At 36.2% G+C, this 19,019-nt stretch overlaps 1 protein-coding gene across 2 annotated transcripts in view; it reads right to left on the bottom strand.

Moving 5' to 3' along the window:
- thop1 (thimet oligopeptidase 1) overlaps window positions 1-10,949 on the bottom strand; it is a 29,403-nt gene extending 18,454 nt beyond the window's left edge. The window contains exons 1-4 of one of the 2 annotated variants that reach the window (XM_056468497.1): window positions 10,856-10,908; window positions 10,194-10,256; window positions 7,858-8,064; window positions 2,055-2,203 (exon numbers count right to left, since the gene is read on the bottom strand). In XM_056468497.1, the coding sequence (XP_056324472.1) occupies window positions 2,055-2,203; window positions 7,858-8,064; window positions 10,194-10,256; window positions 10,856-10,868 (432 nt within the window). In that variant the 5' untranslated portion in view covers window positions 10,869-10,908. Of the gene's footprint in view, window positions 1-2,054; window positions 2,204-7,857; window positions 8,065-10,193; window positions 10,257-10,855 lie in introns of both variants that reach the window. The other variant, XM_056468498.1, reaches the window with a different exon arrangement.
- Window positions 10,950-19,019: the final 8,070 nt, after the last annotated feature.

The following is a 19,019-nucleotide window of genomic DNA, read 5'->3' as shown; positions in this document are numbered from 1 at the left end:
TAACATCTTATATCAGTTTCTGTGAATACCTGTGCATTCCTACCAGGACTCAACTCATATACAACAGTGACAAACCTTGGTTCACTGTAAAACTCAGACAGCTACGTCAGGCCAAGGAGGTTGCTATATATATATATATATATATATATATATATATATATATATATATATATATATATATATATATATATATATATATATATATATATATATATATATATATATATATATATATATATATATATATATATATATATATATATATATATATATATATATATATATATATATATATATATATATATATATATATATATATATATATATTTTTTTTTTTTTTTTTTTTTTTTTTTCTCTCTCTTTTTTTTGGCTGTTTACATGGTAGATTGTCTTAATCATATTGAAATTAGTATTGGTGTCCATGTAAACTGAAAGATTATGTGCATTTTAGTTCAATTGCATTTACATTGAATAAACTCTTATGTGATCAATTCTGTGTATGTTGGGATGACTTGGGATGAGTTGTGACGCAACTAAATAATTTGGGAAATCTGCGGGGAGGTCATGTCCTTTGTTATAAAGTAGTGTCTCAAAGACAGAACTTTGGGTTAAGCTACTTGAAGACCGACGGGTTAATAAATAAGAATCTCCCCATAAGAACTTTGGTCAGCTTACTTATTGTATGTATTAGAATAATCCAATACATTGGCGAGCCACCCAAGAACGGTTAAGCCAAATACAGCAAAATCTAACAAAACGTACTGAGTGAAAGTGCCTGATCATGTCGCAAGCTGTCAAAGACTTTCTTCTGCCTTCAAGTTGACCCCATGTGCATTGCCTACGTGCAGGCATTCCGTAGCAACAAGATCAAACGCCTAAGAATGCCGACAGTGTCCATATTCCTCAAAGTTGTTTATAATTAAATGTTTACAGAAGGTGTGACCAAAGTTACTGTAAGAATTCTATAGTCTCCGATGTGACAACTCGTACCAATGTGTGCCTTTGATGTACCCCTTGATGCTTTTTACGTCCTTGTTGCAGCACCAGTAGCACCGAAATTAGGCACCAAAATTCATATGCTGATTCGGTCCGGTCCACACGGGTTTCAGTACCCAACCTTACTTGTGAGAGATTGTTCTCACTCTCAGGTCACATCATTCAAAAGTAAAGGGCTGTCTCAGCAACTGGCTGAATGTAAAGGAGGACCAAGCTTAATTGTTTCTACTTCTTAATTAATGTTCCCAACTCTCAGCAATACAACTTTACAATGAGTACAATTGTTTGTATTCAACACTTTATCATAATTTTCCAATTTCCATATTTGCAATGCCTGTATTTTGGATTTTTTTGCAGTCCACTTAGAATCCAACATGGAAATCATTAGTTTTTTTTTTAAAAACATTGATTGTTTTGAAATTCAAATGACACTTATTTCTGTAATAAATATGGCTTTTAAGCCAACAGTTTTAGGATCTTGAGGTTTTGCTTTTGATTGGTTTAGTATATTTTATGCAGAAGCACTGCGCTACAAAAATCCCCCCATTTATTGAATTTATGACCTTTTTAGAAATAGACCTATTAATTTAATCTAGTGAAAGTATACTCAATATCGCATTATGTATCGCAGAAAAACGTTTTCATAATCGTGCAGCCCTATTTGACACAGATAAAAATTCAGATTTGGATCTTTGTACTGAGACTTTGAGAAGTCCTGGTTTCGGGGGTACACCCAAGCAGCATGACACATTTACTATTCTGCCGTAAACATACATGTACAACATTACTCTGCCTTTTCAAACTTGTTATTGTGCTCAAATAAAAAGGAAATTGTTTATAAGTATAATGGCGTCTATTAAAATGAAGTGTTTCGCAGAATTAACTTTTTCAAATTATTTGTAGCTTAAATTTGTGATGGAAAAATACACTAATTTGTGACTCATTTGGTAAAGTCAGTTAACAGGTCTCCTCAGCTGTCTCAGAGCACAGTTGGGTCCCTGAGAGATACTAGTGTTTCGTTCCTGAGAGAGATGTGCTAGTGATCAGTCCCTGCTCACCTCTAGAGCCACGATTCTCTGATAAACATCTTCTCTCATGCTCATCTCCACATCAAACTCTGACAGCTTCTTATCAGCCTCAGTGCTTGCTGAACGGACGTCCTTACTGGAGGACACGTGCTGAGGAAAATCCAACATGTTCCGCTGGACTAAACAAAAAAAACAAAACAAACAAAAACAAGTCAGTCAGTTACATTATGTTCTCAGTACATTTTCAGCGATTACAGATTTGAATTTAACATCTTTAAAATGTCTGTTTTAATTCTTGCTTTGCTGGAATTAAAATCCAGCTAATTCAACAACTGAACAATGGTGAAGCACAGCACACGGTCGGTCAGCGTTATGCAGAAAGTGCTGAATGCATGCATACTGATGTCCTGCAAACTCAGACCTTTGTCTTCTTTTGTGAGCACCATCAAAAAAAAGGACAAAGAAACCTGGTGTGTTACTTTGTAAATGTCTAATTTCAACACCTCAGCCATTTCGGTGATGTACAGTAGAATTGTGTCATTGAGTCATTACATTAGTTATATCAAATATTATGTAAAATAAGTCTTACGTCAAATTTAAATGATCATATACAACAGTGTATTCAACATTAAAAACGTAGCGGCTTAGACTTTATATATGCAGATTCAACAATTTCTGAGATTCTGGGTTTTAAGGACTGTTCAGTGCTTGGGTGCATCGCCTAGAACAGCTCTACCTTGGACAATTCTTCAGGAATTTACCACTGACTCTGATTCATGTCTGTACAGCGTTTAAACATGAGATGCAATTCCTTAACGAATTTGCTCCAGAAAAAAATGTCTGAATGCAAAAATTTGCAAATATTCTGATGTAATTAAATGCTCTATCCATCACTTGGGCTGAACTGCAAGGCAAGTTATCTAATACCTTTTGCTAACCAAATGATGCATTAAGAGCTGGAGGATAAAAACATCTAAATTAAGAAAATGTCAAAAACGTTATTAAAAGATCTTTTTTTTTTTCAGGAATAATAGAAGATACTTGCATATTTCCCTGAAGACAAATAAAGTACAATTTCATTATCTTGATCATCAGACTCAAAGTTTGTTTATTTCCTTATGTAAATGTGTGTAAATACATATTCGTTCAGTTTTTATATTAATTCCAGTTATATTAAAGTCTAATATGCAAATATTTATTTGATTTACATACAATACAGTTTGTAAAGTAATATTTTCTGTCTTTTGGATATATTATGAGAGACTTGCTTTGTTTACCAAAGTGGATCCAATTGTATTTGCGTTGTAAACCTTAAATAAGTTTATAAGCTATATATATTTTTTGGATTTCATGTTTTAGTTACAATATTTTCAAAATCATCCATAAATCCCCAAATTTCTTTAGAAAATGCTTCACAGAAATAGCAAAAAAAGTCTACAGATTTTGTCTAGCCCTAAGAATCAGAGAGCTTTTTAATCTTTTTTTAATGTTTGTGTTTAAGACCATTACAACTACTATGACTATTTTCACGATGGGAAAATGTAAACTGCAGTTAAACTATATGAAATCTTCACTTTTATGTTTGTTAAAATCTCTTAAAACTGTGTTAAGTTTAACAATGTTACAATAAATCTAAAAAGAAAAAACAAAACTCTCAAAAAGAATTAAAGCAGACACAATCTGATAGAACATGATACATAGAAAAACTGCTTTTGCAAAGAGCACACTTGGGAGGATCTTCTCCCATTATTAAAGGTGCTGTATGTAAGTGTTTGACTCTACTAACGCATTAATATTCCTTAATATGTTTGCAGATATTTAAGAAACATGCTAAGTGAACGTTCTTGTTTATCTTAAAAGCAATGCTGAAGTCAGATATTCTGCTTTGAAAAAGTGAGTTACTTGCCGGAACGGCTGTGTTTGTTTTGGTCTCTTTAATCCGTACACTGCCAGTTTAGCTAATTATATAGCCAATTATATTTCAGCAATCTGGGTTGCCTTTGTAAAACAGCGCATTTCATTCATTCAGTCAGGAGGGCTCTTAAAATATGCACCGACAACCGAAAAGCAGATTTGCAGTGATAAGCAATATGACTGTTTGCACCAGATAGAAATTTACATACAGCCATTCAGAAGCTCAGAATAGTGCACTTACTGCACTCCAATGAAACGGTAAGATTTATAAACTAATTAATACATATTAAAGTTCTTTATCATTATAAAATGTATATGCTGAATCACTTATATGTCTTGGCTTACACAGTCACAGTTTTAAAGTTCAATTTCAAACAGTTTATTTTATTTTCAAGATCTGAGGTAAACTACCTGCTGCTGCTTTCAATAGTATGGCATAAATTATATACATAAATGTTATGTAAAATGGCATTTAAACTCAAATTATTAGCATTAAACTGCATTAAACACACGAGGTGTACCTGAGGTGATCACTGACAGTTTATCCTGTTGTTTAGCTGCGAGCCGTTTCTAAATTTACAAATTTGAGGTGTTGGTTAAAATAAAAACCCCTTTTAATATGGAAAATATTCCTTCTATCCCGTGCAGTTGCTTTTATTTAGAACGCGGTTTAAATCACCCTTTAGGTTCGACAGCCAGGCCCACTGCTGTTGATGTCGTCAATCTGGCAACCTGCGCTTGCATGCGTTTTGAAACAGGTGTGCAATACCTAGTTCAACCACTGGGTGTCAAACTTACATACTGCACCTTTAAAAACCGGTCATCCTACACAGTGGCTGTTTCTCAATTCCAAGAATGCAGAGAACAGACTTGCGTTCTAGTGAAGACCGATCTTGCCAGGTGTCCTCGGAAGAACGAACTCGGTAGACCACGCAAACAGACAACGCGTCCTGTGAGAAATGAGATGCTACGTTCTTCCTTATGGTCACATGACCCTCACGCATTTTAATGGAAAATTATGTAAACATTACAACAATTTATTGTTTTTCCCCTTTTCAAAATATATACTATGCATAAAGACTTTATAAATATACGTTGCACAATATAAATAAAACAGATTATAATACAAATTTCAGCAAATAAACACCCTTAATGTGTTTATTCCTTTATTAAGATGTTTATTGTGAGGTTTATATTCACCATCTGATTAAGGGAAACTCCTAAGATAAATAAGTTGTCTCTGAACTTTAATAATAAACCTATATAAAATGCTGCACATCCCACCAAAGGCTGCATCAAAGGCACACATAGGTACGCGTTGTCACACCATCTCTAAACATTTAATTTTAAACAACTTTGAGGAATACGGACAGGCGATTTCAGGCGTTTGTTCTTGTTGCTTAGGGAACAGACGCTCGCAGTACAGCGCATTCAATGAGCGACTCTCTTCAGATCAACACGCATGATCACGTTCATCAAATTTGTCTAAACCAAGTGTCTAAAGCGTATTTTACAAGCAAGGATTCTGACACCGAAACGTGAAGCAGATGCGAAAAAAAGTTTACGAAAGTTGCGTGTAAGGGGGAAACACGTCAAACTTAATGACACATTTGAGGGCTCAAAGGTCTCTGAAAGCTTGCGACAACCAGTCGCCGTGTCAACAAGCTTGGCCCCCCTCTGGCCTCCCTAAATTTGAACGCGTATTTTTGTTACAAAATGCCACAGAGAAGCAAGATCAGCCATCGGTGGCAGACTGCAGAGATATGACCAAGACCTCTCGCTGCGCGCTCTAGGTCTCACGTGCACTCACTCCCTCGCACACTTGCTCTCACAGTGATGGTGCTGCGCGCATTAGCCTAGTTCCCCGCATTCGTCAGAGGTTGACATCCAAATTGACACAGGTAATAGCGATTTTAACACTTTTAATATAGGAAGTCCTCGGCTATGCAGAGACCATTATTAATCGGAAATCTAGTGTACATAGTTTTACGTTAGGAAATACAGTATTGAATTTACAAACAGTCGGCAAATATCAAAGAACGGACGTGACACATTGATCAAATGTAGTTTTCAGTCATGCTCATGCAAGTCATATTCAACTCGTTTAGTTTTGCCTTCATTCATTTTTGATTTCAGTCTTCAACACATGATTTATTTACAACACATTTTTAAACATAATAGTTAAACTAATTTCTAATATCTACTTTTTTACCTTCCCCATGGTGACAGTGCATAACATTTTACTAGTTATTTTGCAAGACAGTTGTATTCAGACGAAGTCCCTTTAGGTATTTTATAGTCATTTATTCAGATCAAAGTGTAACTTAAAGACTTAATCAGTTAACTACGAAAGTTGAAATAATTAGTCAAATTATTTTGTGACTGATTTGCAGTGTATATCAAAAATATATACAGTAAACATTTTTTAAAGGGCACCTATGGTAAAAAAATCTACTTTTCAAGCTGTTTGGACAGACATATGGTGTATAGACCGTCATACTGGGGTGATATAAGCACACCCAGTGCTTTTTTTTCCAATTTAACAACTTAAAAAACGGTGGACCAATTGGAGCGGTTTTCAGATCGACCGCAACTTTACGTAGGAGTGCGGTCCCCCCACCCACCAATATTAATTGACAGGCACGTCATCATATCCTCAGTTTGTTGATTTACGTCTGCCACTTTCAGCGTGAGTCGAAGCGATATCATTAAAGGAACACCCTTGCTCTATTTTTAGATGCAAGGCTCATTGGACTAACACAAGATCAATATTGGGTGCTGCTGTACCTTACGCTGTGCCATGCGTTTTAGAATTCTAAACATAGGTTTCTATCAGAGTACACACAACGGCGCGACGATTCGGGACACTTCATGTTTCTGCCGCGCCACAGAGAGTGTCTGGTGTGCCCTGTCGCAGCTTCGAGCGACGCATCCCGTGCCTCAGTCAAAGTTAATTCAGTATGCGTGGTTATTAGTCTCGGTGTACAAGCTCGGTACTTGAAACTAGCACACAGTTGGCTGTAAAACTATACAAAGACACAAATGATTTTGTACTCTCTGCTTGGTCTGTGTCCGAGTCGTATATGTACGACTGATTGCTGATCCTCTCACACCTGCTCCTTCTCTCAGTCTGCCCAAACACAGAGCAGGTGAGCTCATGGCTCCGCCCCCTTGTTACGTTGGGCGGGAAGCCGAAACTAATCTACATGTGAAGCAACACATCCCTAAATCAGCGAGCTGTGGACACGCCCCCAACATGACACTTTTTAACACATTATAATAAAAACATCTGAATTGTGTTTTGAACTGAACCTAAACTGGCACACTCAGAAGAACCATAATATTAAATCATAAAAAAAGAGGTAAACTATGTGCCCTTTAAGGAGGCTAATAATACTGACCTTATTTTTTTTTTATTAAAAACTGCTTTTATTCAAGAAATAAAGAAATACGACCTATTATGAATCCAGAATAATTACTTTTGTTTAGGAAACACTGTGGAAAATTTTCAGAAACATGAATTAAATGAAAGGGACGGCAAAATAAATCGACTTTAACAGAAGGCCTATCGGTTAAAGTTTACAGGTGCAACAATGTGCCTTGATGTACTTGAATGTTAGAAATGTGTTATCATACACCAGTACAAAGTTACTTATCATATAAATTATCAAATACCCCCCAAATTATTTTTAAAAAGTATCGCTTTAGCACTGGTATCGAAATAACCCCAAACGATATCCAACTCTAGTGAACACTCAGTTCAGTGCTAAATAAAAAAACAATAACATACATTTTATATGAACTCTTGTTTTGTTATAAATCAAGATTCTTGGTGATACACAGCCCTGATTTAGATGGCTATTCACTACATTACTGCACATAGAACAACACATTAAAAAAAATTTCAATTGATTTCTACCTGTGTACTCTACTTCCACATCAGCAAGGGCCTTTAGGGTGTTCTCATAGTTGACACTGTCCAAGTCCAGAGCACCAACGGTGTCATACACCTTTTTAGTCTTAGCAATAAGCTCTTCGGTGAGTTGGTTGATCTGCTCTGGGGTGAGGTCCCAGCGCAAACGGTTGTCGTCACAAACTCGATCCCCAGAGCCAAACACAACTTCACCTAAAAAAAAAAAAAAATCAAAAGATTGCATTGATTGATTGAAGAACTGAGATTGAACACAACAGTTTGATTAGTTCCCCATTGAACCTAAATGTAGATTTAGAAACACGTCCTGTTAGTAATTGATACGCAAGTAGGGTAAACTAAATTTGTTGAGATTTATCTAATAAAACGAAAAAAGATGTCTGCACACATTCACAAAAACATTTCCTTTTTAGCACTAAATGTTTACCTAAACAGTGGTAAATGTTTTTTAACTAATAATCATCTCTTAAATCCCATTCACAAAGCTGCTGAGATAAACTTAGAAATACTAAGAAAAGGAGAAGTCTTAAAGGATTAAATCACCCAAAAATGAAAATTCGGTCATCATTTGCTTACCCTTCACTTGATTAAAACCTATTTGACTTTCTTTTTCTTCTGTTAAACAAAAGAAGATGATTTGAAGAAAGCTGGAAATGTTTAACCATTGACTTCTAAATTATTTGCTTTTCCTACTATGGAAGTCAGTGGTAACAGGCTTTTAGCTTTCCTCAAAATATCTTCTTTAGTGTTTTCAACAGAAGAAACTAAAGGTCTGAAACCAGACGAGTACATTTTCAGTTTTGGGCAAACTATCTCTTTAAGCTAGGTGTAAGGGCAGTTGCTATGGATGATGTCATCATGCTTACTAAATATGTACACGGTGATTGGCTGATTGGGAGGAGCCTCTTCCAGAGACAGATTCAGAAATATTGTGGAGAGCAATATTATGTAGCCAAATGTTTAAAAATAAAAATGTCGACATTCAATAAATACATTTACTCATTTATTTATTTTTTAAGGCAGCCTTGGGGTGACTAGTTAAACAAGTATATACGTGGTTCTTGTAAACAATTCTCAGATATCCATACCTATTCAGTAAAAAATATATATATTTTCTAGTTTATTTTACATATATGCTGAAATAAAAGATATTTAATTTAAACCGCAAACCAAAGTATATATGAAAAGTATTTCAGGGTGAAGACAACAGATTGTAAGTGTATGTCAAAAAATAAAAATATGTATTTAAAGAATTGCATTCTAAAATAGCAGCTTTTAAAAAAATATTTAGCTTGCTTTAGACATCTCAGACTTCAAGTAAAGACTTTTTTCCAATGTTGCATTATTTTAATTTCTTACAGCATAATAAGGCAATTTATTTTAATAGATGTAAATAAACTAATTAAAAATATTCATAAAAAATGTATGTATATGTGTGTGTGTATATATATATATATATATATATATATATATATATATATATATATATATATATATATATATATAATTTTTTTTTTACATGAACTTTTATTAATATAACTTCTTGTAATACACTTATTGCTATAAACAGTAGTTTATAGACCCATTTTCTTTTAGTAAAGAAGAAATGGATTTATATGTCTGCATTTTAACTTCTTATGCATCAAATACGCGCCACTAAATTTTTCTTCATTGAGACACATGGAATTCTTCTTTCATTATTTGCAGTGTTTCCAAATTGCATTGTGTCATTTTTCCATGTTTTATCTATTTTCTGTAAAGCTGCTTGTTACCATGAAGGGATTATATGCAACATCCTTGATATTATATCATGCATACCCATATGGTAAAAAAACTTTTCTTTTCAAGTTTATTTTAAATATCTGCTGAATAAAATATGTATTTAATTTAAACCTCAAACCAAAGTCTATTTAAAAAAAGTATTTCAGGGTCAAAACAGATTGTTAGTGTAAGTTATTTAAAATAAAAGATATGCATTTTAAACAGTTTACAGAAACATTCATAAACATTTTTTTTTTATTTAGCTTGCAATAGACATCTCATGGATCAAGTAAAGATTTTTTTTTTATGTTACTTTATTGTATTATCTTACAAAATAATTAGGCAATTTATTTTTAATGGCTTAAAATGCATTATTTAAAGATATTTATGAAAAAATAGCAAAAAAAGTGTTTGTAAAAGCATTTATTTATAAAATATAGATTTCTATTTATAGATAGATAAATATTTACATTTATATATAAAACATACATTTATATTTGCTATTTTGCAAATACGTGTGTGTGTGTGTGTGTGTGTTTTATATAACAGCAGAATATTCATACCTGACAGTATGCAAAAGTAAAAGAAAACCAAATTAAAAGCATGCTCAGCTGTTACTTCTTGCCCTGAGGATGAATGAAAAAAAGCATATATTCACAGAAAAAAATTGGACGTGGTAGTTTAAAAGCTAGTTTTCACGAATATAAAACGAATAAAACAACTGTTAAATGGACTTACACTCCCGTCAGTTCTTTAGATTTGACAAGTTGTGTTTTATTACGAGTTATTAATTCCTGGTCAACGAGCTCGATTCAACGTGACGTCTAAACATGTTGACTCTAAACCAGCACTATACATAATACAATATTGTTATATGCAATACAATATTGCATATAACAATATCAATGCAATGGTTTTCTAAATGCGAACAACGTAATGATTAACGAATCATTGGCATCATAAAACTTCAGGCCTGGTCGGTTTGAAGACTAACTTAAAGGCAAATCTCGTGTTTTCAATGTCAGAATCTGAGGTCGGATGTAGAGCTGAGCTGAGCGACACCAGCTGACCCGAAAATCACAGCTGACCCACCGTATATTAGCTCAGCGCGCTAACGAGATAAAACCACAATCTTAGGGATTTCTCTCAAACATTAGACTGTTATGATTAAGTTTTTTTTTATTCTCGCGACTTAAAACATGCGCTGGAATCGGGTATTTCTTACCTGTAGGTGCCATTTCTCGACTCAATCAGAACACCGCGTGTATCAACGATTCAAAGAACCTATAATAACCGCTCACTCATTCTTCCTGCTCCGGTCACATGACCATCTGGGGGAGCTCATTGATTGGTTGGAGGCTAATTTATGAAATCTATATAATTTTACTTGTGATTTTCCGGTAAGCCCTGCAACCTAAACATATGTATTTCACAAAATAAATTGAAGTAAACACGAATGTATATATATATATATATATATATATATATATATATATATATATATATATATATATATATATATATATATATATATATATATATATGTGTGTATATGTGTGTGTGTGTGTGTGTGTGCGTGCGTGCGTGCGTGCGTGCATGCGTGTGTGTGTGTGTTTGTGTGTGTTAAATTAAGTTAATTTTATTAATCTGGGATCGCCACAACGGAATGAACCGCCAACTTATCCATCGTATGTTTTACACAGCGGATGTCCTTATAGCTGCAACTTCACTGGAAACATCCTTACAATACAAAAACAATAGAATATAAATCATATATATTATATTTTAATATTAAAATAAACACTTATTTTCAGTTTTTTTTATGGTAACCAGGTGTAAAGTAATAAATTACAGGTACTCAAACTACTGTAATTGAGTAGTTTTTCTCAGAAATTGTAATTTACTAAGTAGTTTTATTCATGTGTACTTTTACTTTCCCCTTAGTCCATTTTTACTGCAGTATCGATACTTTGACTCAACTACTTTCAATCAACCTGCAGTCACTACTTTATTATTTCCTGTCTATTGGGGTTTGGAAAAAGCAAATCGCACATAGAAGGTAAATCGCATCATAATGGGCGATTTATAATTGCAGCAAACTGTTTGGAAGTGTTAAAAGTGTCCAAGAAGATGTCCAAAATCTTTACACGCATTGACCAAAAGAGTGTTTAGATGCCTGACACTGATGAGTAGATGGCGGATGTATGACGAATAAATGGCCTTAAACCCCCAGCAGGCACAAGTCTTCAGATTGACATTGTACCTCAACGTCATGGGGACGTTGCATTTTGTATGGAAATCAAAATCAGTTTGACGTCAGAACTCAATGCCAGACAGACGTCAATATCCAACGTTCAACCTAAAATCAACATCTAATGATGTTACAGATTGACGTTGTGTGGACATTACCACTATGACGTCTGTCAGATGTTGGATTTTGGTTGCCATACCTAATGAATAAATGTCAGTATTTGATGTCAATATAATGTTGGTTTAAGATGTTGGCTCGATGTTTCTATCACAACCTAAAATCAACCAAATATCAACATTATTTGAAGTCATTATTGGACATCAAAATAATGTCCTTAGACGTTGGCTAGACATTGAATTTTGGTCACCTGACATCACAACCTGAATCTAACCTAATATTAACATCTTATGACGTTGTGTCCCTGCTGAGCAATAACTAAATGCACTACAGAATGTTACGTTTACACACATCCACAAATTATATGTAAATGCATCAGCTTTTACAGCGTAATACTCACTCACTCTCTTGAGTACTCTTAAAAGGTCTACTTTTTACTTGGAGAAATATTCACAGCAGATACTTTTACTCTACTTGCACTACATTTATAAGTAATGGTACTTTTACTTAAGTATGATTTCTCTGTAATCTTACCACCACTGATTGTAACATTATTTTTTATTACATAAACTGAAAAAATATAATCAAATTTGATACTGCATACATTAAAAAAAGATTATTTGGATTTACACAAGTTTTTAAGGTAGGGTATATGCAGCGCTTTAGCAGGCTAGCGCAGATGCTCCATTGAATATACTGGGGTAAAATAAATGTTCATATTTTAAAGACATGGCAGGGGAAAATGTAATTTATTGCAGTGCTTCTTGTACATTCTGATACCCACTTTATATCGGATATCATTCAGCCAGCGGAGATGACAGATTTTTAAAGAAAACACGCGTCGATTTTGTAACTGCATACAGTTTACCGGACGAGCTTGGCCCAGGTTACTGACAAATTAAAAGCCCTTCCGCATACTTCTGCATATACTCTATTGATTGCAAACAATTAACTAAAGTAAACAAATGATTGAACATTACTAAATTTTATTTGTTTGTTTAAATTCAACCCATATCAATTGTTTGCAACCACTTGATGTTTGATTAAAGATTACATACATTTGTATAAAATAATGAAGTGCACAATTACATTTAAAGTGTCAAAGTTATTAAAGTAGTTCAGCGGTAACACCTAAAAGAAGGTTTACTTGAAAAAAATGATTTGAGAGTAGAGTATAAACCACTTAAAGACTTATCTACTACCTAGTCTAAACCAGGGCTACCCAAACTCGGTCCTGGAGGGCCGGTGTCCTGCAGATTTTTGTTCCAATTTGCCTCAACACACCTGCATGGATGTTTCTAGAAAGCCTAGTAAGAGCTGGCCCAGATGTGTCTGATTGGGGTTGGAACTAAACTTTGTAAGACACCGGCCCTCCAAGACTGAGTTTAGGCACCCCTGGTCTAAACCAAGGGTGCTAAAATGTTCCTGGAAGGTCGCTGCCCTATAGTTTAATTTCAACCTGTTCCAACACTCTTACCTGTAGGTTTCAAACCAGTTTGAAGGGCTCAATTATGATAAGGGGTTTAATTAGTTTTAAAGCTTAACCAGTGCAAAACTTCAGCCCTCCAGAAACTGAGTTTGACACCTTTGGTCTAAACAGTCACTGAGTCATTGAGAAATCTCTGGAAGTCTAGGGCCATCTGCTGGCAGTGTGAGAAGATAAAGTATATGTTTCAAAAAGTTATGTGACCATTGTTAGGGCAGATAGAATGCAGGACAAATCAGTTTCTCACAACACTGGCATGACCTGTATTAACAAATAGATGTCAGTAACTCAAACTGTTTTGTTTTTCACATTATTTGGAACAGCACCAGGTCTTCTGAGTTTACAGGCATCACATAGAAGGAATTATGTGAGACTCACCCAACACATCAAAATATAAATCTGCAGGATTCTACTTACTGTGATTGAGCACAGTGAAATGTGTATAGTTGCTCAATAATAGAATTTTGTTAAGTGTTGTATTAATATAAAGTTGTATTTTGTTAAGTGTTGTATTAATATATATATATATATATATATATATATATATATATATATATATATATATATATATATATATATATATATATATATATATATATATATATATATATATATGTATGTATGTATAACACACTTATATATACAGACATAACACTTCACACACATATATACACTCCTGGCCACTATTAGGTACACCTGTCCAACTGCTCGTTAATGCAATTTTCTAATCAGCCAATCACATGGCAGCAACTCACTGTATTTAGGCATGTAGACATGGTCAAGACAATCTGCTGCAGTTCCAACCGAGCATCAGAATGGGGAAGAAAGGTGATTTAAGTGACTTTGAATGTGACATGGTTGTTGGTGCCAGATGGGCTGGAAACTGCTGATCTACTGGGATTTTCAAGCACAATCATCTCTAGGGTTTACAGAGAATAGTCTAAAAAAAGAGAAAATATCCAGTGAGCAGCAGTTCTGTGGGCGCAAATGCCTTGTTGATACCAGAGGTCAGAGGAGAATGGCCAGACTGGTTCGAGCTGATAGAAATGCAACAGTAACTCAAATAACCACTTGTTACATTTACATTTACATTTACATTTAGTCATTTAGCAGACGCTTTTATCCAAAGCGACTTACAAATGAGGACAAGGAAGCAATTTACACAACTATAAGAGCAGCAGTGAACAAGTGCTATAGACAAGTTTCAGGTGTGTAAAGTCTAAGAAGCAAAGCATTAGTAAGATTTTTTTTTTTTTGAGAGAGAGAGAGAGAGAGACAGGGCGCAGTTAGTGGTATAGCCAGAGAGGCAGTTGCAGTTTAGGAAGGAAAGTGGAGACTAAACAGTTGCGTTTTTAGTCGTTTCTTGAAGACAGCAAGTGACTCTGCTGTTCTGATGTAGTTAGGGAGTTCATTCCACCAACTGGGCAGATTGAATGTGAGAGTTCGGGAAAGTGATTTCTTCCCTCTTTGGGATGGACCAACGAGGCGACGTTCATTCACAGAACGCAAGTTTCTGGAGGGCACATATATCTGCAGAAGTGAGAGCAGATACGAAGGAGCACAGCTAGAGGTCACTTTGTAAGCAAACATCAGAGCTTTGAATTTGATGCGGGCAGCAACTGGCAGCCAGTGCAAACGGGTGAGTAGCGGAGTGACATGTGCTCTTTTGGGTTCATCAAAGACCACTCGTGCTGCTGCGTTCTGAAGCAGCTGAAGAGGTTTGATAGAACTAGCTGGTAGCCCGGCTAGCAGAGAGTTGCAATAGTCCAGTTTGGAGAGGACAAGAGCTTGAACAATGAGTTGAGCTGTATGTTCAGATAGGAAGGGTCGGACCTTTCTGATGTTGTAGAGTGCGAATCTGCAAGATCGAGCAGTTCTAGAAATGTGGTCAGAGAAGTTCAGTTGGTCATCAATCGTTACTCCAAGGCTTTTTACCATTTTGGATGCAGTGATGGTTGCTCCATCCATCTGGATTGACAAGTTATGGTGAAGAGTCGGGTTGGCAGAAACTTCAAGCATTTCCGTTTTCGTGAGGTTAAGCTGGAGATGATGATCTTTCATCCAGTGTGAAATGTCTGACAGGCAGGCTGAAATGCGAGCTGGAACCGAGGGATCATCAGGGTGAAAAGAGAGGTATAGCTGGGTGTCATCAGCATAGCAGTGGTAGGAAAAACCATGTTTCTGGATGACTGTTCCTAAAGATGCCGTGTAGATAGAGAAGAGAAGTGGCCCAAGAACAGAGCCCTGAGGTACCCCAGTGTTTAGATGCTGTAGGTTGGACACCTCTCCCCTCCACGACACCCTGAATGACCTGTCTGAGAGGTAGGAACTGAACCATTGAATAACAGTGCCTGCGACGCCTAGTGACTCAAGCGTAGATAGCAGGATCTGGTGGTTTACAGTGTCAAAAGCAGCTGATAAATCCAGCAAGATGAGGACAGATGATTTAGAGTCTGCTTTAGCCAGTCTGAGATCCTCCACGACCGAGAGCAGGGCAGTCTCAGTTGAGTGGCCTTTCTTAAAGCCAGATTGCTTGTTGTCCATGAGGTTGTTTTGAGTAAGAAAGTCTAGGACTTGATTGAACACTACTTTCTCCAAAATCTTGGCCATGAATGGAAGCAGGGATACCGGTCGCAGTCGGTAGTTGTCAAGTAGCGTTTGATCCAGGTTGGGTTTCTTTAGCAGTGGGGTTACCCTAGCCTGCTTAAATGAAGTAGGGAATAGACCAGAGTCAAGAGATGTGTTAATTATGCGAGTCAGTGTTGGTATGACTGCAGGAGAAATGGCTTGCAAGAGATGAGAGGGAATGGGATCAAGCGGACAGGTGGTTGCATGGCTTGATAGCACGAGATTGGACACCTCAGACTCAGAGAGCTGGGAAAAAGAGGTGAGTGTGTGTGGTGTTGGTAGTGTATCTTGCGTGTTTGTTGTAGGTGCAGCAAATTGAGCACTGATTTTTGCAGTTTTGGTGCAAAAGAATGTAGCAAAGTCATTAGTAGTTAGTGTGGAGGATGCTGGTAAAGGAGGAGGATCGAGGAGGGAGGAAAATGTTTTAAAAAGTAAGCGAGGATTGGTGGCACTGTTGACTCTCTGACGGAAGTATGTCTGCTTTGCAGAAGTAACATCAGTCGAGAAAAAAGACAGAAGAGTTTGGTATGTTATGAGCTGTTCAGGATTTTTAGTTTTTCGCCAACTTCTCTCAGCAACCGAGGTATGCAGGAGAGCATCTCTGAATGCACGACACGAGCAACCTTGAGGTGGATGGGCTACATCAGCAGAAGACCACACCGGGTGCCACTCCTGTCAGCTAAGAACAGGAAACTGAGGATACAATTGACACAGGCTCACCAAAATTGGAAATTAGAAGACTGGAAAAACATTGCCTGGTCTGATGAGTCTCGATTTTTGCTGCGACATTCGGAGGGTAGGATCAGAATTTGGTGTCAACAACATAAAAGCATGGATCAATCCTGCATTGTATCAGCAGATCTGGCTGGTGGTGGTGGTCCAATGGTGTGGGAGATATTTTCTCAGCACACTTTGGTCCCATTAGTACCGATTGAGCATCGTGTCGACGCCACAGCCTACCTGAGTATTGTTGCTGACCATGTCCATCCCTTTATGACCACAGTGTACCCATCTTCTGATGGATACTTCCAGCAGGATAACGCACCATGTCATAAAGCGCAAATCATCTCAGACTGGTTTCTTGAACATGACAATGTGTTCACTGTTTTTAAATGGCCTCCACAGTCACCAGAGCTCAATCTAATAGAGCACCTTTGGGATGTGGTGGAACGAGAGATTTGCATCATGGATGTGCAGCCGACAAATCTGCAGCAACAGCGTGATGCTATCCTGTCAATATGGACCAAAATCTCTGAGAAATATTTCCAGTACGTTGTTAAATCTATGCCATGCAGTTCTGAAGACAGTGGCTCCAACCTGGTACTAGTAAGGTGTACCTGATAAAGTGGCCATGAGTATATGTATGTGTATATGTATGTATATATATGTACATGCATATATATGTCACACGATCCTTCACAAATCATTATTATATGAAGGTTTGCTGTTCTCAGGGATGGGCAAAAATACATTGAAATGTATTTTAAATAAAATACAAAATACATCAATTTTACGTGTATCAAAATAAACTACAAAACACAGCAGCCACAAATGTAACAAAACAAACTACAGTATTTTGAAAATACTGCAAAATACTTTTACAAGGGAGCATGACATTTCTTTACAAACCTTCTGTCAACAGGTCTATTCCTCTTACCATTAAACTGACTTAGTGAAATAAACAATGATTGACAGCAACAACATTTCTCAGAGCAAGTTTAAGTCACCTTCTCTGCCACCTCATTTACCTCTACTGTAAATGAATAGGTATTCATAAACGTTTGTTTCTCTTCCACTTTACTACACATTTTGTACAAATTTCAAACATAAAGTCCTGCCTTGAAGTTGATCTCTGGATGAACTGCAAAAAAATCATTGTAAAAAACATCTAATGCAGACAATGAGCTGGAATATACTATATCTCTTCATTGTGTTTCCATCCATTGCATGGCCAGTAAAATTGCGACCATCTTGTTAACAGTTATATTTGAAAAGGGTGATATATGAAGAGGTTATGAACCCACCGTCACTGGCAAACACCCATACACACTTATTCACACACACTTACGCACGCACGCACGCGCACGCACGCACGCACACACACTCATACTATGGCCACTTTAGTTAATCAATTGCCCTATACCGCAAGTGTTTGGACTTGTGGAGGAAACCGGAGCACCTGGAGGAAACCTACGCCAACTCGAGGAGAACTCCACACAGAAACGCCAACTGACCCAGCCGAGATTCAAACCAGAGACCTTCTTGCTGTGAGGTGACAGTGCTAACCACTGAGCCACCACCCTCATTTATTTATTTTTTTGCTCACATAATTAAAAAAAAAAAATCTATTTTTTGAAATTGAAATCTTTCATTCTTAATGTAAAAACATCATTTCTGAAAACTACTAACATCTCCAGTTTTAGTAATGATATATCTAAAAAGGTTATCCTTTTTTGCAAATAAACTCTTCATATACATCCTGCTGCTGTGTAACAGGAGTCTGGAGTTTTTGACCAGACTGTATACTGGAGTATTATTAAATATTTGTGTCTCATATACTGCACTGTGCCACTTTAACATCTTTTCTCTTCAATAACTATACAGATCACCTGCAGATCAGCTACTGGCATTTGAAACAGTCAATGCAGTATTGTAGGAATCGCCACTTTAGGACCTATTTGTGTATTGTTTTGTTTTCTTGGCATCTACATCAGCAATCCATCTAAAACAATTATTTGTACAGTTTACTTATTCCCCCAAGATGTTTTCAGTTCTTCTTTAACATGAAGAGTCTCAGTTTACCCGCTTAGTGAACACCAGTACACCATCTTTAGGTGTTTTATATTTCTAAAGTACCTCCGCATTTCCACCTGTAGCCCTGAGGGAACACTGAGGATGTCCTGAGAG

Source organism: Danio aesculapii, chromosome 11 (genome assembly GCF_903798145.1).
Source record: "Danio aesculapii chromosome 11, fDanAes4.1, whole genome shotgun sequence".
Lineage (NCBI taxonomy): Eukaryota > Metazoa > Chordata > Actinopteri > Cypriniformes > Danionidae > Danio > Danio aesculapii.
This window is presented reverse-complemented; position numbering and strand designations above follow the sequence as displayed.